The sequence below is a fragment of the Melopsittacus undulatus genome, chromosome 15 (assembly GCF_012275295.1).
Source record: "Melopsittacus undulatus isolate bMelUnd1 chromosome 15, bMelUnd1.mat.Z, whole genome shotgun sequence".
NCBI lineage: Eukaryota > Metazoa > Chordata > Aves > Psittaciformes > Psittaculidae > Melopsittacus > Melopsittacus undulatus.
In genome coordinates this window covers 800153-823618 of record NC_047541.1, presented here as the reverse complement: position 1 = coordinate 823618, position 23466 = coordinate 800153, and the positions used below count along the sequence as shown (strand labels likewise).

Here is a 23466-nt window from a genome sequence, read left to right as displayed (position 1 = left end):
AGGCCCTCTCCAGTGGCATCTTCCTATTGAGTCCAAGATGAATTACTACGTCCCTTGAGTTTGGACTTCCCCTAAACAGAACAGGCTGACTGAAGTCAAGCATGAATTAAACGAAATCTACATGGATAAGTGCTGTTACCTGAAATCTTCCAGATTCCTCTGAACTTCTGGGCAGACTTTATCTTGCATAGTCTGTATAAACTGACGATGCAGCTCTTCAGGAAGGAGTTCTGGCCTTCTTCTGTCTGTAAATCAGAACAGATAACAGATAATTCTCTTGGACTGCCTCAGACAGGAGAAACACAGGAAGAGAGAACGAAGGCAAGTGCACCCTACCTAGTTCTAAGGAGATTTCATCTGGAACTGGAACTTTCAGGTTCTGCAAAGGAAAAGAAAAGCTGGGAGAGCAGACACAGCAAACACTGGTAGACCAATTCAAGACAGCATAGAAGCTTCTCAGATTTTCCAACAGATACGTAAGATTTCCCACTCCTTGTAATAGCTACATCAATATATGCAGCAATTATTACCTTAAAGACAATGTATAACAGCTAGAACTTGCTTATGTCTTAAAAACCTGTTTCTTCTACCAGACAACACATTCCCTGTGATTTACTGAGTTACCAGGCACCTATGGATGTATTCTGTCACATTTGCTGGTAACATCTAAACACAAAAACCTTTTTATTTTGGAGGACTTAAATAACTCCTTAGTTTTTTCCAGTTCAGGAGAGTGGAGAGGGGGAAAAATCAACTTGCTAGGTATGCTTAAAGTGAAAGAAACGACTGGAACGTACTGCAGCTCGGTCCAAGAAGAACTGGTAGAACTCAAGGAAGACACGCCGAGTCTCTTTGGAGTTGGTCTGCTTGTACAAGTCTGTGTAAAGGTAGCACAACTGTGGGAAACAGAGGGGAGGAAATTATGAACCGAAACCACGAGAACTCTTCCAACACCCCTAACTCCAAGTTTTTCTTCAAATATTGCAAGGAATTCAGTGTTGCTGGATTGAAACTCCTCCTAACTACAGCTTGGCTGCCCTGGTAATGAGCAGAGAAGGGAAGGGTGAGGGTGGGCAGGAAGAGAGAGGAAGGGGGATCAGACCTTCCCCATGGAAAACTGATCCCACCTCCTCAGGGTACAATTAAATGCTTTCAAGAGCTAAATCCTTATTTGTAAACAACTAAATATAAGGGAGGGTCTTTTCATGCTTCTCTTATCTGAAATACTCTCATGCCCACACATCTCTCCTTGCTGATACAGCCTTGCCACTGACAATGCTATGTAAGAACGAGGAAATCCTGATACACTGGTTAAGATTACCAATTTGGGCCAGGCCAACAATTCCGGATCATCTTACCAATGCTGCAGGGTCAAACTGGGACACCACATGATGCAGAAGAACAGCCAGGTGAGCTGGGCGAGATTTCAGGAGCTCAATGTTCTGGAAACAGCTGCACTGTCCATTAATCTGTAGAGAGACATGGAAACTATTTCAATTATTCAAGAAAGCTATTGGTAGAAAACCCAAGAAGCTTTGTTCCAATAGCTCAGCTCCTCATTTGTTTAATTAAAACTGATCAATTCCAGAACTTATGTGATGCCATTCTCAAATCCCAGAAAGAGCTCCCGAGCACTCAGTACAATATAATGAAATATAATCCAGAGCAAAGGACAGCTAAAATAACTCAACGTAAGTATGTCAAAAGCCATGGCAGCTCTACTGCTGCAACAGCAACAGAAGATATCAAGGATGGCATACCATCGAATGAAGGATTCTGGTTGAGGGAGAAAAGGGGTGGCTAAAGTCATTCCCACCTGCTCCTGTTCAGTGTCAAAGTCATCATCCTCTGCTCCAATGATCTGAGGCACCACTCGGGATAAAGGACTTCCAACACTGGACTGGGAATCCTGTGGTGAGTCAGAAGCAAGGGAAAAGAAGGGTAGGGAAGGCAAAGAGGAAACGTACAGATCTATTTCACTCTTGGCACAGTAATACTTCTTAACCAAGTTAGAAATACTGATCTCAAAACCCAGTGGAAATCCATTTGTCTTTACTCAACCTTATCCAATTTTGCAGTTACAAGTTACCCTTACAAATGCTTCTCCCAAGTTACAAGCACTCAGAAAAACAGATTAAATCAGATGATTCAAAAACCCAACTGCATCATATACAGACATGAGCACATGAAGCATGTGGCATATGACAAATGTTATCTTAGTGCAAATGGAGAAATACGACTTCCGAAAGTCAAGCAGATGAGGGGAAAAACATTTCAGAAGCCATCCTAAGGAAGCTAATGCATTCAGACAGGTCTGCACTTTCTGCTGTGTTTCACTTCTACCCAATCTTGAGCCCATAACTGACAATGCCAGCCTCATAACGACTTCATCGTTTACTGCTGGACTCAAGGAATAAAGCATGTACAACGGCTCTACCTATTTTAGGTCCAGCTGTTTTACTGCTGATGATATGTTTCTCGGCTCTAGATGTGCCTGCTCTTAAGCTCCATAAACATTTAGTCAGCTAATTAACTTTACCTGCACAATTTTAATTGCATTTTAATTCCTAAACCAAAGTTTATGCATGCTTCATCTAGACAGTGGAGAAACCCAGCAAGGTTTTAATGGACCCATCACAGGAGATGCTGTTGTGACACTTTATGTCTTGTACTCACAGTATCTTGAACCTCAGTCTTTTCTGGGCTCTCATCTGGATAAACCCGCTCCTTCACGCCACTGCGAGGACTCTGGACAAGAAGGAAGTTCAATTCTGGTAAGTACCAGCAAATCCAGGAGAATGAGAACTGCACAGTTACATCTTTCAGCCACAACAACCAAAACTTCTCCTTTCTGTCAGAGTGAACTGTTAAACATGCAAATAGCATGTCCTGTTGGCTTATCTTCAGTGTGTCCACAGTAATGTCCAGGCGCTTGACTGTTTGGTGTGTCAATCATCTCCAGTGATCACAGACCATCCACAATACTAACAGGATGAATTTGATTTGGAAGATAGCTGTGAATTTTGGTCTGCGTTTATTATATACAAACATGGGGACATCTAGTCAGGTTTGGAGCTGGAACGTGGCAAAACAGTCATGCATGTTCACATCTTAGAGGTGTATCTGACCCATCTTCCTTTTACTTCCAAACATAAGTACAAATTTAGCTCCCACATCCTTAAGTTAAACCACAAATTCAGACCGAAACCCAAGTACAGAGTCTCAATTGCTCTGCACTAATCAGATAGTGACTTTTAATTAAGGATTAGGTGCTAAGGTACTCCAATGGGGAGACCATATGAGCACACAGACTGATAACTAACGAGTGAACAGATTAAGAGCCTTTACTGCTGGCAATAATTGAAGCTTATTTGGTACAAGTAAGGCTCTTCCCCACTTTCATGGCAACTTGCCCACTGACTAAATCTGAGTCACAGCTACCACAATTGGAACATGACCATACTCTTAGAAGATGCTCTAATTGGCATCTCTGAGTTCTGAGAAAGATGCTGGCATCCATCTTTCTTTGTCTGGTTTCAGGGATTGTGCCAGGAAAATCCAATCCTGGATAAAAACCCAAACCCCACACTATTTCTTCCCCAATCCTAAAAGAAGTCCAATATGGTCTGTTTTCTTTCAAATTTATTTTGGTGTGTGCTGAGAAGCCTGTTCTTGTAATACAGTGCTACTGAGTCAGAGTACATATGTATGATACACAAGACAACACAAACACAAAGAATCTCTACTAGAAAACTAAATCCAAGCCATACAGAAGCAAAGCCATGGAGCTGTTGAAGACTCACGTCAGTAATGTCACTGTTTGGTCGGGAGGGGCTGTCACCACTGTACTCCAGTTTGCTCACACAATCCCCACTCTCTGCCTCCACTTCACTGATCTGCAGCGAGTCCGTCACAGACCTGGAGGACAAGACTCCATCCTGCAAAGATAAAGTGTGTTGGAAGACAGCACAGAGCAAGCAGAATATTTCAAGAGTCAATCCTTAAACCCTTTTGCTTACTGTTTTAGAAGCACTTTTTCACTGTTGATTTGCAAGTCCATTTGAAAGTCTACTTCACATATTGACATTGGGCTGTATTGTTTGACAGCCTCGGCAAGCCTCACTACAAGTCTCAACCCTAGAGGGTGCAATTTGCCTGTACAAGCAGACGGCAGGGAGCTCCTGCTTGCCCACAACATCATCATCCCCCAAGAGTTTTCACCCGGAACATAGCACAGAGAAGCCTGACACATTCTGTTACCTGAGTACAGCCTGTGGCTTTGGACAGCTGCTCTTGCAGCTGAGGAATGTGCTTCTTTGCTTCCTGTATCTCTTTGAAGAGTCGCGTGGTGGGTGATCGGTTATACTCTTCTTGCAGAGACTGAAAGGTAAGTTTAAGAGCTTTTGCTCAGTATCTGGTCAATAGCAAAGCTTAGAACTACAACTTACTACTGCTTACAATCCCCACTGACACATTTAAACCAATAAAGAGCACATCTGCACGCCTACTATGTGGATGCAACAGAACGGCCATTTTATATAGCTCCCCTCTCTCTCCTGTGCCACATATAAAAATAACCACCCTGCTGAAATTTCCTGGAATCCCTCAAAGATGCTTACTTGCCCAAGGATTAGATCAGACTGAGGGATATGTACATTTCCACTTCAGAAAGCGACTAGATCTCTGGTGTTAGGCTGGGATATAGAAAAGCTAAGCTGAAACATAAGCGATGCGTGGGAATGTAGAAGATGCTGCTAAGTAGTGATTCAACAACTGATCTTTGTTATTTGCATCATCCACCCCTCTCCAGCTCTTGCAACTCCAGTACCTGCAGCCGTTCCTGCTCTTTCTGTAACATCTTTCTCAGAATCTCCACCTTCTGGTTGTGGACAATATTATTCTCCTCCTAGAAGATATGGAGAGAACAAGAGATGGGTTTTCTGGTGGGGCTGGGAAGGAAGACAAGGCAAATGGATATGCCCATTTTCCATCCACTTCCCAACTACAGGCTCTGAAAAGCCCTACAAGAAGCAAAACAATTCAGGAAAAGAAAATAATATATAGCTACATTTCTTTCACTGCTGTGCTGTTCTTCAGAAAAAGAGCTTGAAATCTTACCCCCACAAGCACTGGGCTAGTAATCCTTTCTGCATTTCCTGAAGCGACAGGCGAATGGGGAGATGTCATGATGGGAGACATATGACCAAACGCTGCCAGATCCACTTCAGAATCAGCTAATGGAATCTGAGGCGACCCTGGTGGGCGCCCCTGAACAGTGAGAGCTACATAGGAACCCGCTGCAGGGAGAACAAGAACAAGTCACCTTTCAGACACACACCTTTGCAGATTTCTAGGGTTGCTGTTTCTCTGCTTGTCGTTTTGCCCTAGAGACCAAACTCAGACCATTCTTCACCCATCTGTTCTTCAAACCAGAGATCCTGAGAGCACTGATAGCTTCCCTTTAGAGACCTCAATTAAAGCTCAGGTAATCCAACAACTTTCATGTTAATCATACTTGATAAAAGCACACAATCCAATTTCTAGTCCAGCAGGTTACATCTACCAGGTTACATTTACAGTATACATATGCTCATGCAACAAAATAAACTACGGAAGGAACCACTACCACTTTCTTCCTTGTACAAGAAAAGCAACCAAAAAGGTATTTCCCTTTAGAAACACCAGTACTCTGAAGGCATCATACAATAAGCGGTGTCTGAACAGCTATAGTATTTAACAAGGAATCAAAAGATAGGAAAACTCATAGGCAAGGTTTGATGGTAACTTCAAACACCAATATAAGGAGAAGCTGCAGAAGCATGTAGAAGCTCAAGTTTGAGATGTCAAAATTACCCCAATTTCACTTCACTGTTTCACACACATCCTTTATCTCAGCATGGGGCATGGTTAGACCTTATCTTTCTCACCTGACAGCTCAATCAGTCATTTGTCCTTTATGATTATGCCTTTCATGCCTTAAAGGAGCACAGGGACAGAAACAGTAATCTGCCAGTACTTACACTTGATCAGCTTTACCACCTCCAAATGGTTTGAGTGTGTTACGAGAGTGCCATTCACCTGAGGCAGGGAGGAAGGGAAAGTTATCAGGGTTTAGCTATTCATTACCAACTTCTAACAGTTTTATCTCAGTGAGCAGAGCTCTGCAAGAAGCAAACCATGCACTCTCCCCCCAAAGCAAACCCAGCAACACAAAGAAAATAGCAATCCACCTCTGACCAGGGAGAAAAAGTATTAGGGTAGCTAATCTAATTCATTAATTCAAATGTTTAGTTGAAATCACAGCCCTATCTGAGGCAGTAGCTACTGCAGCACAACCATCGTTCTGCAGCAATAATTTATCTTTTTAGTTACTGACTTGATTTCTTAGTTGTTTGGGAGAAAACAGAACAGGGAAAGAGATCATTTAAGACAAAGGACCCATTTCTTTGATGTCTGAATGCCCTTACCTTGATAATTCTATCACCTGTTTGCACTCCAGCCCGCATGGCTGCTCCATCTGGAGAGGCAAGAAATCAATTAGTCCAATTTCAACAGATGCATTCAAAACAAAGAAGGTTTCAGGACTTCTGTAGCTCCACACAAAGCTATTTCCCACGCTCACCCAAACTCCCCCATCTCTATCACATTAAAATCTCTGAGTACCCAGACTAGAGCACTTCTGTTCTTACTTTACATCAAACCACAATCCCATCGCATTTACTTCCTCTCAGACACAAGAGGTCAGTTTCCAAATACATCAATTCACTGCATCCCACTTTGTCCTTGAACATCTATTCCTTTTTGAGGAGGGCATTTGGAGTTTTTGCCTCAGTACATGCACATATTCCTCCAACTCACATGAAAACCTCTCTGGCTAGAACATCTAGTAAGTCTGCTTACCTTCTTTGACGGACTGCACGAAGACTGGATTGTCTCCACTGACTGTCAGCCCAAAACCGTTTTCATCCCGTTGGATAACAACACACCGTTGAACAAGACCTGCGTAAGAAAGGTGGGGAAAGGGCAGAAGAAAGAGAAGGAGAGAAATACAAAGAGACACAAGCTAGGCATCAGTCCAAAACCTTATCCTCCTAGATAATCACAGAGTACTGAAAGAAACTGGTATAATACAACAGAGGGGAAAAAACATATGAGAGACAGAAACAGGGCATCAGTCCAGAAACAGATAGGAACATCAAGACAGGTCAAGCATATTGCTTCAGTTACATGAAAGAGATACACAACAGCAAAGATGCAGACAGCTCTGGCACATCAGACACAACTTGAGGCAAAAGCAGCTTTTAAGGAAGAGCAACTATGTGCATGAACCAAAGAGCAGAATTTCCCTTTGTCTGGATAGTTCTCCCAAGTACAGCAGAGGGCTGCCATGGTCCAGTACACCATCCAAAACACCAAACATCTTTTACAGGCTGCTCTATTAAATAACTCACACATCGCTCAGACCAACAGCAGCAGGTTGGACTGAAACAGATCTAAACAGGAAAAGCTCTTCCAGTTCTCATCACAAAGCTCATCTTGGGGCATCTTCTGTCAGAGATGAGCTGATTGCTCAGAACCAGAGCAGCAGCAGTAAAGTACAGGCCATGCTTACTACACTGAACAGATCAAGACCATGCTTCCCACTGTGCTACTGAAGTATGGAGCCAAAATACACGGAGATGCAAGTTTGATTCTGCTCCTGTTTAACTTGCTGTGTGACATCAAAGGTAACCTGTTTTGTTTCCCTGTGTTAGGATTACTCCATACAATGGGAACATAAATACTGCTGCAGAGATAAATGTACCTAGCAGGTGCAGCATTTAGAAAAGGTGCAATGTTGTGTATGTTTATTGTTCACCTGAAAATGAATTGAACATCACCCTTACTTCTACCAGCTTGCTTTGCTTCTTCAATTCATACACCAGCATCCCGAGAAAGAACTGGAGCTCTCCACAGATACCAAAAGCGTTACCAGTATCATTCAGGATAGAGGGAGCAAAGGGAATTGTACAGATGCTGTCCCAGCAAGACTGTCTTTCCTGCAGTCATTTCTACGGAATTCCTCGTGGAGTCATACCCAGGTCTTAAATTACTCTCGCACCACTACAGCTCCTTTCATTTCTCTAGAGCAACTCCTAATGGAAATGAGAAGCCTTAAGTGAAAATACTGTCTGCCCAGTCAGCCCTGTATTCCTCCAGTGTGGCATATATGAAAATGGGTGTGGGAGTAGAGGAAAAGGTTGTATTCCAACACTTCGGCAGCAGCTTGATCATAGTATCATATCCCAGTAACTTCCCCTTCTGCCAGTAAAGTAGAGGCAGATTACACTATATACAGCTATCTGCAGTAAGTCAATGGAATGGATGCAAGGTGAAAGCAGATGAAGAAAAAACCCCACCACCTTTCACACCCTCTTTATATAGTTAAGTGAATTAAAATGCCTCTCCCTTTTGTACCTCCCATTCTTCTATAGGACCAAGCTTCTTTAAGTCTCACTTCACAAGAATGATGCCCCAGGGTGGGGTGTGGGAAAGAGAACATATGCTATTCCATAAAAACAGCTCGTTTTAAATCCTGCTGCCAGACGTACAGGTTTTATGAGTAAGGCACTAACTAATCTTTTGACTCACAAGAACTGTCCCTGTTTAAAGGCACAGTATAGCCCTGCATAGTGCCCTGCCACTGAGCTTCTTTCATTTCCAGCATCAGTAACCCTTCAATATACTGATAAGCTTCCTTCTTGAATGAACCTGATGCCAAAGCAGTGGCAATGCAGTAGGATGTGCAGCACGTACTGACCATACAGAGTACAGTTGAAGTTCCAAGAATGCTCTTAGAATCAAATGAAACTGTTTCACACCACACATCTCAATTTCACCCAAGACCACATTTTCATTTTTGAACTGGGAGGCAACAGAAATTAGGACTTGAACACAAATTAGTCCATAATTGTTTTTTTTCCCTTCATTTAGTCCCTTCAGACAAGAGGCAGGCACTTAACCCTTCTCCTAATACAACAGAAAAGGATGGAACAAGGTCCAGGTAGACCTGCTGGGAGATACCATGCTCTATAGTGATTTCAATGAAGTTATCTGAAAGGTTTCTGAAGATAACAGTATTACCTGCAGAACTAGATCAGCTCTGATAGCACTCCCTGTCTGGACCACATAGACAAGAAAGAGCAGCCTTCAAATGCTCTCTTTTACTCTGCTGTGAGGCAAAACTAGCAGTGACCCTCTCCCATGTGTCATTTGCTCACTTTTGTTCTTTAAGTAAAATACATTCAATGTGGAATCTGCTTATAGGAGTGGAATTTAAGACTAGAGCAGCAATGTTTTCATAACCCACATCTTGTACCTTGAACACCTCATTAGGCACTCTGGAATGAACTTAAAGGAAAGCCACAAACCACTGGGAGCTCCATGACACACAATGTACAGTTTCCAATAGCTGCTACCGTCACGCCTGGTATCACAAGTACATACAGGAATCCTTATATTAAATTAGTAACTACACCAACTTCATGCACTGTAATTAAAGTCTGTGAATTTGGGGCAACAGCGAAGAGCCCATGTTAGCAAGCAGAAATCAGCTCTCATTTCCCCTTTTTTGCTTTCATGTTCCAGTTCCTTGTGTTCTCTGAAGGGAATGAATGGAGTCATTCATTTTGAAGTATCTTACCATGATACTTCACTTTTTCCCCCTGACACTTACTTAACATTACAAGGTCAACAGAACTCCTCACTGACAGTACTCAAATCAATAATCATCTTATTCCCACCTTCACTTTCACATGACAGTATCTGGATGGCATAAAGCAAAGAGACATCACTGCAACTATGTTCTAAGTACACAGAGTCAGACCACACATCTAATCCCCCAAACTCATTGGTACAGCATCAAGCCAAGAGTGCGGTAAACCTGCTGTGTGCTGCAGTTCATGAGGTTTCACATTCAAAATGAAAGCAGTTAGAAATGACAAGTCTTAGAAAACAGGAACTGCAAGAAAAGCCAAAGGAGCAGCTCTTCAGTAGGTGGCACTATTCCCTCTGCGACACCATGGCTCTCGGTTCTCCAGCCCCATTACAAGGGTGCCTTTTGGTTAATGGGAAGGGTAAAGTCCAAACTTCTCAAGGTCACTGACACCACTGTAAAAATGGTTGTATCAAACAGTCTTGCTAGACACATTTTGACTGTCCAAGAGCTTCTCTAGTGGAGGGACCATTTACCCTCTTCAATGCATCCGAAGCATCTCAAAGTTATCCACTAAAATAGGAAATTTCATTTCCCTAGCAGTGCACAACAAACAGAGCAGGGGTTCATTCTGAACCTGACTCACTAGGGAGAACAGAGACCTGAATTACATCGCCCATAAGACAATGCAGCTTTTCCTCTGATCAGACTGTGTGGGACATAGCATGGGAGGAGACTTGTGAACTCTAACCTCCCTGGAGGCATGAGGCCACAATGGGAAAATGCAATTTAATGTAGTGATTTGACATGAATCATTCAATAAACAAAAACAAACTCCTTGGGGTTTCTGAGAGTGTCCAAATGGTTCACTTCATTTGGGAAGCTTTATTTCTATCAAATGCTTCCAGAAACCCTGCTCCACAACGTACATAAAACTATCAGCTTGTATTCAGAAAGCATCTCATAGGATGAAATTCGGGATTTCACTTGGTTCTAGTGATTACAGTGGTCTTCAGACCAACTGCCATAATGGCAACATTCTTCAGATTCTTCCACTAACCTGGTAACAGAAGACATGTAAAGTCAGTGCAAAACCAATATTGTTTGAAATCAGTGCAGTGCCTAGTTAAAACTGTCAATAACAATGGCACTGAACACTGGGCATAAAACAAGGCTTGGTAACCTTTCTCAGAAAGAGAACCATGTATTTTACCCATGATAAATAGGACTATCTGCTCCCATGGCAACGACACATTCAACCCGAGTGCCCCTTGCACTCCCAGCCCTTTCTGGCTATTCTAAGGGTAGTGATGAGGGGCTCCCAAGAGTCCTTGTAATAGTCTGGCAAAAATGGTGGCCACAACATAAAGACACAGGGCTGACAAAATCTGCAAGAAACAAAACAGGAGAAGTAAATTCACTTCCAAAATACCTCAACAGGAGCAAAAGTTGGGGTTTCAAACACAGAGATTTGAAAAACTTAGCCCAAAAGTTGTTCAGAATGTGTGAAAGAATATGTATACAACCTAGTCTATTATTTGGACCAGAAACTCATTGTTACTATATATAAGGGGAGATATCCTTGGAGAGCAAACAAGGGAAAAGGGAAGACTAACTGTTACCTCTCACCTGTCACTAACTTCAATTCTAAATTCACTTAAGAGACAGGAATTCTACAGCTCTCAAGTACTGTGGGAGGTTATGGGACTCATGAGTAAATCACAGCAGATCTGAAATTCACTCTCCTGATCATCTAAGTTCTGTTAAATACACGAGATGGTTGGATGTATGGAAGAAGCAAGTTTCATGGCACTGTAAATCAGCTTCTGCATATTGGAACAATTTCCCTACCTAACCACTCTGCCCTCCCGAAGCCACTCATACTTCAAGAAATTCTGGTCTCTTGCTCCTTAATTAAGAATTCCAAGAGGTAAGAACAAACACAGACAGAAGCCACACCTCCTTTTGCTGCTGTCATTCAAGACTTCTCCATTATTCATTGTCCAATGGCTAGCTAAAGAAAGAGCCAGCTAACATCCAGTCCCCAGCGAGAAACCTATCAGTACACTATTTCTACTTGTAGGGTTTCAAATACTTTGGTCCCATCCAAAGCAAACAGCAGACTTCTCTGCACATACCACAGAACCTGGGGAAAGCAGAGGGTAGAGAAAAAAGGCAGGGCAAGTTCCAACACAGCAAAGGCCACTGGAAAGGAAGGATGAGTGGAAACTGCTCCCATAGATACTGGCCATGGTAAAGCATCTGCAGGAAACTTCAGGGGAAGCAAAGGCTTACGTTAGGAAGTCATGTTTCTTTCTGCCACACATGAAAACCAGGACACTGTACAGACTGAGGGAGAAGTATAAACACAGATACATTCCATCAAGCATACCAAATGTTTCCTGTAATTAACCTACAATAGCTTGACAGCACTTCCACTATATTATGGGTAAGCAGCGTTCGGCAAAAATTAATCAGGTCCAAACCAGAGGGATCCAGTCAAGCTGACTGGGCTGTCACTAACCAGCATCTACCTGGCAAGGGGAAGAACTGGTCAAGGCTTCAATACAAGCTCATCATAAGCATCATCTTAAAACGCTTTTCAAGCAGGTCACTTCCCTGTTCATTGTTTCTGAGCATGGAAGGAAGACGTACAAGCTGCAGCAAGCCAGGTCTCCCCAGGACAGGTTTCCAGCTCCACTGAAGCAAAGCATTGCACTCTCCAAACCTGTTTAGTTTCTGAGGAATAGGCTCACCCCCCAAGGAACAAGACTGTCACATTTTCTTTTCCCTTAAGAAAAGTATGGGATTCAAAATTCCAGGGAAAGTTAAGACATCTCATTTCCACAGATGGAACAGATCGCACCTCCCTAAACTACACCAACTAAAAGGGTTCTGCAAACGTGCCTCTGATGGTTCAGAAGGAGCTCTTCAGGGTTGGTGGGTTTTGGAATTAGGGTTTTCTGGGGTTTTTTTTGCTTTGAATTTCCATTTCAACCAGAGCTATGACAGCATCACTGGGTATTACATAGGTGGTTTAAGAAGCTGGATCACAGCCATTAACACCTGGTGGTTTTATTTTGGTGGAATGATAAAGCTGATACTGGAAGAGTCATTGCATCTGTCCAAAAGCCCACAGCCGGTTATGCAGCAAGTGATTTTCTCAGAGGAAAACCAGGAAGTATTACAGCCTGTTTTAAATATCAAGGAATTAAAACCCCAGCAAATGAAAAGGCAACTCATGGCTGGAGTCAGGACAGAGCCGGACATCTACACTTAGAATGTGAAGTGTAGTAGTACCAGCCAGATTCAGGCTAAGTCTAGGGGTCTTAACAAGCTGGTAGGATCCAAAAGAGAACCAAACAACAGGAGTGCCAGGGAAGTTACTCCCTCTCCAGAGCAAAGAATGGTGAATGAAGTCCATATTCTTCCAGGTTTTGAGATTTATACATGCATTCTTCCACTTCTGTGAAACATGACATGAGATCCTCTACCCATAGAGCAAGAACTGCTGGCTCATCCAGATTAACCTCCACAGGCTTTTCTACAACCACAGCCCCTTCTGGAGTCCGGCATGAGCTGTGTCTTCATACAATGCCAAAAACACCCAGTGGCACAAGAGCTCCAAAAAGAGCAGCCTCAGCAAGTTATCCCAACTATCAACAGGTACCAGAACCATGTACAGGTTAGTTTCCAGCCACTACAAAAACTACAAGCTGATACACCGAAGCAACATTTAAACCCGGTTTCCCACTCCCTGCTGCAGAGCCAACCATGCGGATCATGGAAAGGATAAAAGCCTTGGGTGCACAGACAGAAAGCATGGAGCAGACTGCAAAGGTGCAAGGCTGCAGCAGCTGCTTTAGCTTACCATACGTCTCGGATCTACTCTCCTCCGAACTAGACTTTGTCTTCTTGGAGGAGCTATCTGCACGAGAGCAGGAGAAAAGGAGAGAGAGATATAGAAAATATGGAGACCAAACATGAGAAAAAAAACAAACTTCATGAAAAACACAGACTGATTTATTAGGTTAAATCGTGCAAAACACAAATAAGATGTGAACAAAACGGAGGTGAAACACTTGGAATAAGGGGTGAATAATACGAGCATGAAGACACAGGTAACACCACGAAGAATCTACCACAGAATGTAAGACACAATAAAAGAAGTTCTCTGCCATGACCTTCAAAAGGTATTCTGGATAAAAACCAGTCTCAGGGTAGAAACCCTGGAAATGTTTCTCTCCAGAGTAAGCAACTGACATATACATAGTTGTTCAGCATTCTGAATTCCCCCCTTGTAAATGAGAGAGTTCATCTCTCAGACCAGATCACAAGCACAATTAACAGTGGTGCAGGTAACAGCTCTCCAAATTGCAATGTTTTCCATCAGGTTGAGATTAGAGCATTCCTGAAGTTTGGTTTTGAGGAAAACAAATTCCTTCTACAAAACAGGCTCATAACCTGAGACCTCCCCCAGCTTTTCCCACCCTGAAATAGTTTCACATTACTTACTCCCAAGGATAAAGGGAAAGACAAGCGCTAATGCAGGTGCTCTCCTTTACGGGTTTCTTTTTTAAACCAACATTAAAAGCCCATTTATTTTGTGCACGCTAGGAAGCAGTCGTGCAGCTGGTGGCAGAAAGCATTAAGGAACAGGATGTTTTATAAACATGAGCTTCAAGTGTCTGCTGCAAAAAACACATTCTACAAGTTCTACCACCCTTCCATTCAACTCTCATGTCTTCCGCAAGCCCCAGGGAAAAGACTGGGCTGAAAGCACAATGCAGAGACATGAAAACAGCACAATGAATGGGGCCAGGGGGCTCTCACAAGAGCCTGGCATGCATTTCATGAACACGCACAGTAGTCACTGGGTTAGTGTTTCAGAGACAGAATGAAGACTCCCTGCATGCATCCTCATTTCCAAGCCAGCATTGGACAGGCTGCCTGAATTGACCCTAATTAAACCTTTTGGAAGGTTAAAAAAAGCCATAGGAGAGCATATCCATTAAAATTAGATGTTTTGTCTTCAAGTGTGTCACGTTGGGAAGTACAAAGTCACTGTGCAAGTGACAGAGATGGATCAAAATCCACTAAGGCTAAAAAAACCCCAAAACAACAAAACCCCAACAAGGAATACCGGTCCTAGCTGAGCCTGGAACAGCTCCATGAACTAAAAAAACTAAATGATCTAAATGAACTAAACTAAAATGGCCAAAAAGAACTACTCACAACCAATGACAGTATTTGCCTACTGAACTTTCAGCCTGCCCTCTCTGAAACAGCAAGCAGTTATGATTTTTCACTGATACCACTAATCTAGGTTTATTCTTGCACAGTTAACAGCTGCTGTGTAGATGAGCATGTTTAAAAGCAAGCCCATATGCATTTCAATGCCCCCCTGCTTCAAAAAAGGCTTTGCAATTGCAGAACAACGCAACTCGGAAAACCACATTTGTTGACATGATCCCCATTCATTTTCCAACTGAAGCTCAGGTTTTCCCCTGTGAAGTTTTAGGACTTTACCTGTGGGATCAAAGTCGTGTGTACTACTGCAGCGTTCGACCTTCTGCTTCTTGTCAGCTGGAGACTCTCTGTTCAGAATGCTGCCGTGTCTGTGTCAAACCAAAGCAGAGGATGCTGACTACCGGACCACAGAAGCACTGCCTAACTGGTGAGGAGCTTGGAAAGAACCTCATCTAGCTCTGTTTGCTAACGAGGAATTCAGATGGAAAGACATGCATTAAGTTCGCTTAAAATATTTATTCCCAGACTGAATTCAAGGTGGAAAAATGATCCCCTCACCATCCTTGGGAGCGCATCCAGGTAACACTGTCATTAACCTCCCACATTAGTAATAGTAAGCGCATTCTCTTTCCTATTCAACACCAGGCCGTGTTTTATTTCCAAAGCAAAATAAATGCAAGCTCCATAAAACTGGAAAACCTCCTGAAATCTTCACTCCACCTCCTCCCCCATCAAACCTCAATGAGTTCTGGATGCAGAAATTAAACATTTAGAATACCCCCTCAAAGGAAGCACTGGTGCATCGTTCAGGAACAGTGTCATTTTCTCTGACCATCTCAAATCTCAGGTAAGACAAGCTGCCAGTGTACATAACAGAAATGCAAGTGGTAACCCTATGCCATGTACTTTAAGTGCACCACCAAGTATATTTTTGGCACCCTGTCCCAATCTGGATATTAATTTCCTACATACGTAATGGGTACTGCTATCTGTGTGCATTTTAGGTTTTCTTTTTCTTTTAAAAGCATTCCTCCTTCAGAAATGCTGCATCATAACTTGCAATACAGATAAAGTCAAATGTCAGTAACTCACCTTGTAGGTTTTTTGAGAGGAAACCTGAAAAGAAAGAAAAGAACAGAAGTTTAGTGACCTTCTTTTGTTCCACAGGATTATGTTTGATATCAACACTAATGCTTAAATATACAAACAGTTATACTAGACTTCTGTAATACCTTCACAAGAGAACAAGCCTCTTTTTGTTCTTCTACCTCAGCTCATTATTAGTCCATTTACAACTGATTCAATTGGGCAAAGAATTATTATCAGTATGCTTAAGGCTTCAAACAGAACTAAGAACAGAAATCTGTGAGCTCACATTCAGCATCTAGTAGCTTGCTTGCACTTTGTACATAAGTGCGGCTCATGGGTCACCTTCCTCCCATTACAACTAGCTCCATACACTAAAAGTTAACATAGCTTCTTTGTCCTGCTGATGGAGTGAGTACCTGGTACCTACTGAAGGCCCAAAGTCTAAGTGAAAATTCTCCTACAGCTGAGACATTCCGGTTGTCTCCCTCCTATGTGGGTTCTGTGCTATACACAAAGGAGCTAAGATGACATCTCCTCCTAACAAGATCTTATTGTTTTCATGAAGCTATGAATTTGTCACTTTTGAGACCAGCACAATAAAGTTGAGTTGAAATTATATTAAGTATTCCAAATATTATTACTAGGACATAGAGATAACACAGGTAACACAAATCCAGTTAAAGGGAGAAGGAAGCATATATGCGTTTAAATAAGCAAAAGATGTGAGACTATTGAAACCAGGATTTTATTTCCCTTGAATTCCCATATAAAAATGACAGAGCAAGGTGCATGCCATCCAGCTTAAGGCACCATTTCCTGCTTTCCTAAAGCAGAACTAGCTCTTTTTTCCCAAAACTCTTAAGAAGTTTAGCTCCAGTCCTCTTTGTTCAATGTTTTTAGATCCTTCGGATGGAAAGCAATGCAAGTATTTAGAGCTGTGTAAAAGGATAGATAATTTAAGCCGGTTTTGTTCTAAATGAAGACATCTAAAGTTATTATAGCTAATAATCTCCCATTATACACATTCTAGTTATCCTTGCTGCATTCAGTTTCTCCTATTTATACAGGTTCTCCAAGAAGCAATGCGGTGAGGGTTAGAGGAAGGCAGAGAAAAAAAATAAAGCAAAAAGAAATCTAAAATCCAATACTTTTTATTTTTTAATTTAGCTTGGTTTAAGCAGACTTAATTTGGTAAAAACCAACAGCCCCATGTTAAGTCTGTTAGAACGACACAACATCAGTGCAGGACAGTCCCACACACACCACCTCGGTACTCAACTGAGCTTAAGCAATGACCCTGTCCTACAACTGGTCCAACACGCAGAACCAACCCATTCTCCAAGCGCATTTCAGAGCATTACAACAGGAGATTCCTCGAGCACCACCAAGATGACTGCCCAAAATGCACACCTCATGTTTCAAGCTCCTTTCTCCAAAGGAGGAGCACCTTGTTCACCTATTCACCTACTCCTTTTTCCTCGATAACTAGATAGAGAGTGGCACAGTCAGAAATAGCACAGTCTTAAAGCTACAGTAAGTCCCTTCCCATTACCTGAAAAACATAACTGGATACACAGCAGAAGTACTCAACTTAATCCCTTACTTTGAATAATGGGTAGTCCATGAAACGCGTGTACACCCAAAACGCTGGCCAGCTCACACATGCCAATCCCCTATGCAAACATGCACTAATACGGCAGCTCTGACACGAACATCTGGTGACACATTAGGCAAGTGAAATTAAAATGTTGTCTATTAGTGAAAATAATTACACACATCAAGGCACTTGCCATCTTTCAGATAACAGCACCAAATTCAGCTGATGTTCAATAACAGCTTCAAAATTAAGGGGATAAATAGGGCCTTTGATTACATAAGCCTTAGCAACCTGTGGGTAAAGCTAAAGAACACTAAAGTATAGAGGTTAGTAAATTGAAGGCAAAGATTACATACAGACCCTACAAGAACTAGAAGTCCTCTTTGCTCCTCCCCATAAAAAGCACTATTTTAATCCTAGAAGCCTGGGAAATCCACTCTGATTCAAATTCAGGCCTCTGCTCTACCTGCAAAGCCAGATCCTTTTAGCATTCAGCCCTCCCATTTACAAAGTTTGGCCAGTAAAACACTACTTTATGCACGACAGACACCAGGAATCCCAAAGCAAAGTAAACAAGTCATCTCAGGCCAACCTAACCCCATCTGAACATTGTACAGTGAACAGATGCAGTAGTAATCAAGTGTTTCATTGGAAAGCAAACAAGGAGAAGAAGGGATCCAGGAAAGACAATCTATTGTCCCCGTACTGAGGCAGGAAAAGGTGCTTACGATTAATTATACCCCTATTTTTATCTAATGCACTTGAACTTCTGAGCTGCACAGAGTCTTACCAATACTAACAAATGTTTTAATGAAGCATTTAAGTGAAAACCTTCATTCCATAGTGTTTCTTATCAGGCACCCAGAACTCCAAGCTTATGCTCCTGCAGCAAAAGAAACCATTGATGAATAAAATCAGGTCGGTTCACTGGTGTACCATTTTTGGAGCTATTGTTCAAGGATGAAGTGCAAATGTTCTATTTTAGATGTCTAGACAGTTGTATAAAATCCTTCTACTTGTAATAGGCAGACTACTGACAATTAGTTAGAAGAAAACCCTGAAGTTTATTATATCAAACATGAGGTTTTTCTGTGCTTTGACATTAACGTTGACCATAGAAGTCCCACTGTGTGGGAGCCAACCCCCCCTCAGCTTTCCAGTCTGAGGCTGTAACTGTGCTCACAGCACCTCAGCCCACACAGCCAGCACTGAAGCATCCCCACTGCAGTGATGCTGAGAACCAGCAAAGGGACACCCCAGTGCAGCCCCGGGTGTCAGAAGCACAGTGCTCCATCCCCTCCAAGCCCTTGTCCCACTGCTGTGGAGCACAGCACGCCGGGAATGACTCCCGGAAGCTCTGGAGCCCCTTGGCCACCCTCCAGCTTCCTGTGTTCCTTTCTTCTGTGAAGCAGGGAGGGACGCAGCAGGGAAGTGGGGCAGGCAGCAGGTCACCACTGCAGCAAAGCCTCTCGGGCACACGCAGAGTGTTGTTCAGAGGCTGAGGGAGCTCCACGTGCTTCAGGTCAGCAGTATTCCATGAAGCCAATGCTGTGGGAAGGGATGGGCTTCAGCCAGCTGGCTGGAGATGAAGCTCCCCAGATCCCCCCGAAAAACTCTCCTCCCAGACCTGAACTCATTCCAGGCCACCGAGTTATGAAATCACAGGAATGATAAAGATGGAAGAGTCAGCTGAGCTAAGACTACACCTGCGATGTAACATCCTTGGTTAGTGGGACAGCAGGGAGCACTCTACAGAAGTTCCTTCTCGTTTTCCAGTCTCCTACCTGAAGAGTACCCAGCACTTCTTAATTTGCTGAAGACGTTCTTCAGCTCCCAAACACTGAATCACTCCTACACGACAGCAGAAAGCAGAACAAGAGTGGATGGAGCACAGTCAAAGAGCACAGACAAGCTCCCATGAGTTCACCCAGGAACTATTTGCATTTCAGTCTTTGCTTTGAAACTGCATTAAGTTTGGAAGTAGCACTGAAAATCCCCCGTGTTGTAGCAGTTGGCACTACATAGAACATGCAGAACCTATTTCACCTACTGTTGTAAACACGGTGCAAGCTGAAGGCGCAGCAGGGTGCGGTTAACAGCTGGAGACTTACTTCCAAATCTAGCTGGCAAGTTGGGGCTATACGATAAAACCCTGTAGACATTTTGTCTGATAAGTGATGAACATCAGCACATTTCCAAACGAGTTGTTCCACTCTCCCAAACACCAGCACCAATTAAAAGCCAAGTCACATTTTGTTTTTAAAATACTGGGTCAAATAATTTAAGTCATTTCAACGCATCAAATTACTGCAAGTATGCCTTGTTAGTCACGCTGCATTAGGGAAACCCATTTAGTGTAAAGCCAAGGGAGAGAAATACACCTACAACTACTAACAGCATGGATTCCAAGTCATACCTCTCCAAGTTAGCTCACACATGCATGCACCATTCAGGACGGGACCAGTGCCTGCAGCCAAGACTGAAAAAGATAGGTTTAAGACCTAATGTGTCAAAACACAGCAGAGCGAGGAAGGATTCCCAGCTTCCAACAGTACAAAGCATTCCATTCTAGCCCAGGAGGTTGAAAATATATCTGACCATAAATAGCACAGCGTTCAGATAACCATGTTGGGTTTTTGTCCTCCCATACTAAAATATTACCAGAATTCAAGTAGCTGCTATCTCAAAAACTGATCAAAGACAAAAATATTTAGATTCAGAGGAGGGCCCCAACCTTGGAAATACTTATTCATGTGCCTAACTTTAGTCCCATTTACTTCAGCAGCACTACTCACATGCCTGAAATGAAGCCTGTGTGTGTTTGCACCATGCAAGTATAAATTACTCCAACTTGTGCCGAGATGAGTAAGAAACATTGTGAAACGCATACAAAAGACAACAGCCAAAAACTGCTTGCTTGACAGAACTAATCTTTAATTAGGAGATGAACAGTTGCAATAGAAGCTTCTTCATTGCTTTATTAGCTTCATTTAAGTAAGACGTTGCTTGTTACAGGCAAACCCTTTCTCAGAATCCTACATCTGAAAGGAAAGCAGCAAACCCAGCCAACCACCCCAAACACAGGAGACATGAGAAACATCAAAACACCAGGGTTCACTCACTCCTCTTTTGCACACACTTAGAAAGACAAGAGGAAAACCAAAGGTTAAGTCAAAGCCTGATCTGCCCCCCCCAACAAGAACCCCAAACTATGTCTACCTACAATGACATCATCCTGCTTCAGGAGGTTTCCACCAAGTAAATTAGTCAATGAGTAGCCTTTTGCCAGCACCGCCTCCATGGATTATGGTGAAAAAGCAAGTTGTGTAACTTGCAGCCACACTTGTGGAAGGCTGAGCCGGATTGTACTCTCCTCTTGCTCATACACACACAATCAGATCCTGTAACTCGAAGAACTGAAGTCTGGTCTTGGGTGACAGTTACATTTCATGGCTATTTCTATTGCATCTTGTGCTCAGAACTCCTTCAGTACCTATTCAGCTTCATTTTCAACACCCTGCACTGACAGTCGTCAGGAAAAAGGCTACATTTTCTGTCTCTATGTCTAAACCTAGCAGGTTTAACTAAGTGCCTTGAAAGCACAGCAAGCATGGATGCCTTAAATGCCATTCTGCAGATAATTCCCAGAATTCCATCTTAAAAGAGAAGGGAAGAAAGGAAACAAAAGGTCTGGTTTCCCAGTTTGCAGATGCACATATCCACCAGAGCAGTTTTTTGCAGGGCTTAAAAGCCCTGAGAAAGGTATTATGGGAGAGTGCTGACATGACCTGAACAAAAGCAGTACCAACGTGACCTTAATATAGAGCTAAAGGCAGTGTTCCGTCACAACAAAAAGGGGCAGACACGTTCTGTATAGGACAGTGGGTGAGCAAAAGGAACTGATGAGATAGCACATGACAGGCGGATAGAGAGAAACACAGATGCAGCAAGTGGGCAACTATTAGCAACCAAGAAAAAACGCAGACAGAAGCCTGCCATTTGGCTGTACTGCCCACAAACTGCAGCTGGAAGCACATCAGCTATTCTGTGGACAGCACTGATTCAACACATCAAGGCTATTTACCTTAGCATTAACCCACTTACAGAGCAGTTTTATGCAATGTCATCTTTTCCTCCTATCAAAGTCCATAAGCTCGGCAAGCCACAGGGTTTTCTTCCTCAAGAGATCCCCACTGCATAGCGATGGCAACAGACTGCAGGGTGAGGTGTGGAGGAACAGCGAGGCTGAAGATGAGACGCAAGCAGAGCTGTCAGAGCCTACGGACAGATCCTAGGAGCTCACAGCAAGTGCACAGGGAGGCGAAACCGAGCTAGGCAATAAAAGTTGCCATGTTATTTTTGTAGGAGGCCGAGGCAGCAACCACAGCTGACGCAATGACTCACGGAACAATCCTTCGTGGCATTATTAGCCTTACATTACTGACAGCCTTGAGAACAGGCCTAGTCACTGCCTTCTGAGATGGCACACAGGAAGCTTAAGGAAGTGACTGGAGAGCCCACACAGCTAACACCTTCTGTGTCAACTCCATGCAGTTCTCCACCTTCTAAACATCCACAGTGACTCCAGGGCTGGATTTACCCTAATAAATACCTCCAACTCGGTCAATGTTGCACTGCTTTGCTGGCCCACCAGTGTTTCTATCCATGACTAGAATATGCCATTCAATCCTCCTTTTAGGTTAGAAAATGCAGAGTAGTCAATACAGGCTGTCAACACACTTCCCAATGGATCAATATAATGATCAATGTGAGGGACCAGTGCTATAGCAACCAACAGTGCTGAGTTTAGCACTTAGTGCAAACCAGGTTAAGATCAATTTGATAAAAGTCAAGGGAAAAACTATTAGGCCTTTTCCCAAGTCTGGAAATCTAGCAGGTTCCTGATGGTCTCTAAGCAGACAAGGTCAGGACTGCAAGAGGAAGGTACTTTCCCAGGGAAAGACCACACCACTGGTGCTAGTGAGAACACCTTTCCATCACAGGCATGTTTCCTCTTTGAGCATAATATATATATAACTATATAAATATAGGTGTATCTTTCATTCTTGCAGTTAACTGGAAAGCTATTCCAGGTGAGGGATTCATTGAGAGGGATGAGGAGAAGGCGATGACATGAGAAGGGAGCAAGAAAAGAGAAGTCTTCTTCACAAAACAGATTACAAGAACACAGAGATTTTGCCTCCAAACAAGCGGTACATGGAATTTCCTGATGATACAGGTAGTATCCAAATGAACATCGCTCTCTGTGGAAAACTCTCCTTCACAGGTAGATATGACCAGCAATAAAAGGAGCTTGCAACAGGGTCTGTTAAACAGATGAAATGAAAATCAATGAAGAAAAACGGCAAGCAGGGTACTTTGAATACTACAGCCAACTGCAGTTCTTTCCTTAGCATCGTTTGGCTGTAACACTTCCAGATGGGAAGGGTTTCTATTTCTCTATGAACAGCAATGTCTGGAAAGGGTAGAAGAAAAGCATCTCTCGAGAAGTTTCATCCACAGTTCAGTCATTCAGTCCCAGCCCAAGCAAGTGCCTCAGCTATTTTCCATGACACAAGCACTTGGATTTTTCCAAGAGCTGATGTCAGGGCTTTTCATGGAGAAAGAACTGCATTTACAGGGCAGGCAAGGAAGGAGGGCTTCCCCAGCAGCTATTCTCAATGTGGCCTTTGTGCTGCTCTGCTGCTGAAGCCAGGACCCTGCAAGAACTTTTAGTCCCCGCAGAAACTCTACAAAGGGGAGGGGACAGAGACAGCTTCAGCAGCCAGTACTGTTCTTCCACTCCTGACTGACTTCCAAGGCTCAGACCCATCAG

General features: G+C 43.0%; 1 protein-coding gene across 3 annotated transcripts in view; it reads right to left on the bottom strand.

The window, feature by feature from the left end:
* The window catches only part of ARHGEF12 (Rho guanine nucleotide exchange factor 12), a 69783-nt gene that overhangs the window by 22791 nt on the left and 23526 nt on the right, over positions 1-23466 (bottom strand). The window contains exons 1-17 of one of the 3 annotated variants that reach the window (XM_013127354.3): positions 21735-22027; positions 16037-16060; positions 15224-15312; positions 13566-13622; positions 6901-6999; positions 6468-6517; positions 6021-6078; positions 5119-5297; positions 4829-4906; positions 4261-4380; positions 3804-3938; positions 2677-2748; positions 1817-1909; positions 1359-1469; positions 798-896; positions 337-379; positions 140-245 (exon numbers count right to left, since the gene is read on the bottom strand). In XM_013127354.3, coding sequence (XP_012982808.3) covers positions 140-245; positions 337-379; positions 798-896; positions 1359-1469; positions 1817-1909; positions 2677-2748; positions 3804-3938; positions 4261-4380; positions 4829-4906; positions 5119-5297; positions 6021-6078; positions 6468-6517; positions 6901-6999; positions 13566-13622; positions 15224-15312; positions 16037-16060; positions 21735-21757 — 1436 coding nt within the window. In that variant the 5' untranslated portion in view covers positions 21758-22027. Of the gene's footprint in view, positions 1-139; positions 246-336; positions 380-797; positions 897-1358; positions 1470-1816; positions 1910-2676; positions 2749-3803; positions 3939-4260; positions 4381-4828; positions 4907-5118; positions 5298-6020; positions 6079-6467; positions 6518-6900; positions 7000-13565; positions 13623-15223; positions 15313-16036; positions 16061-21734; positions 22028-23466 lie in introns of those variants that run through there. The other 2 variants (XM_031043303.2, XM_031043304.2) reach the window with 2 other exon arrangements.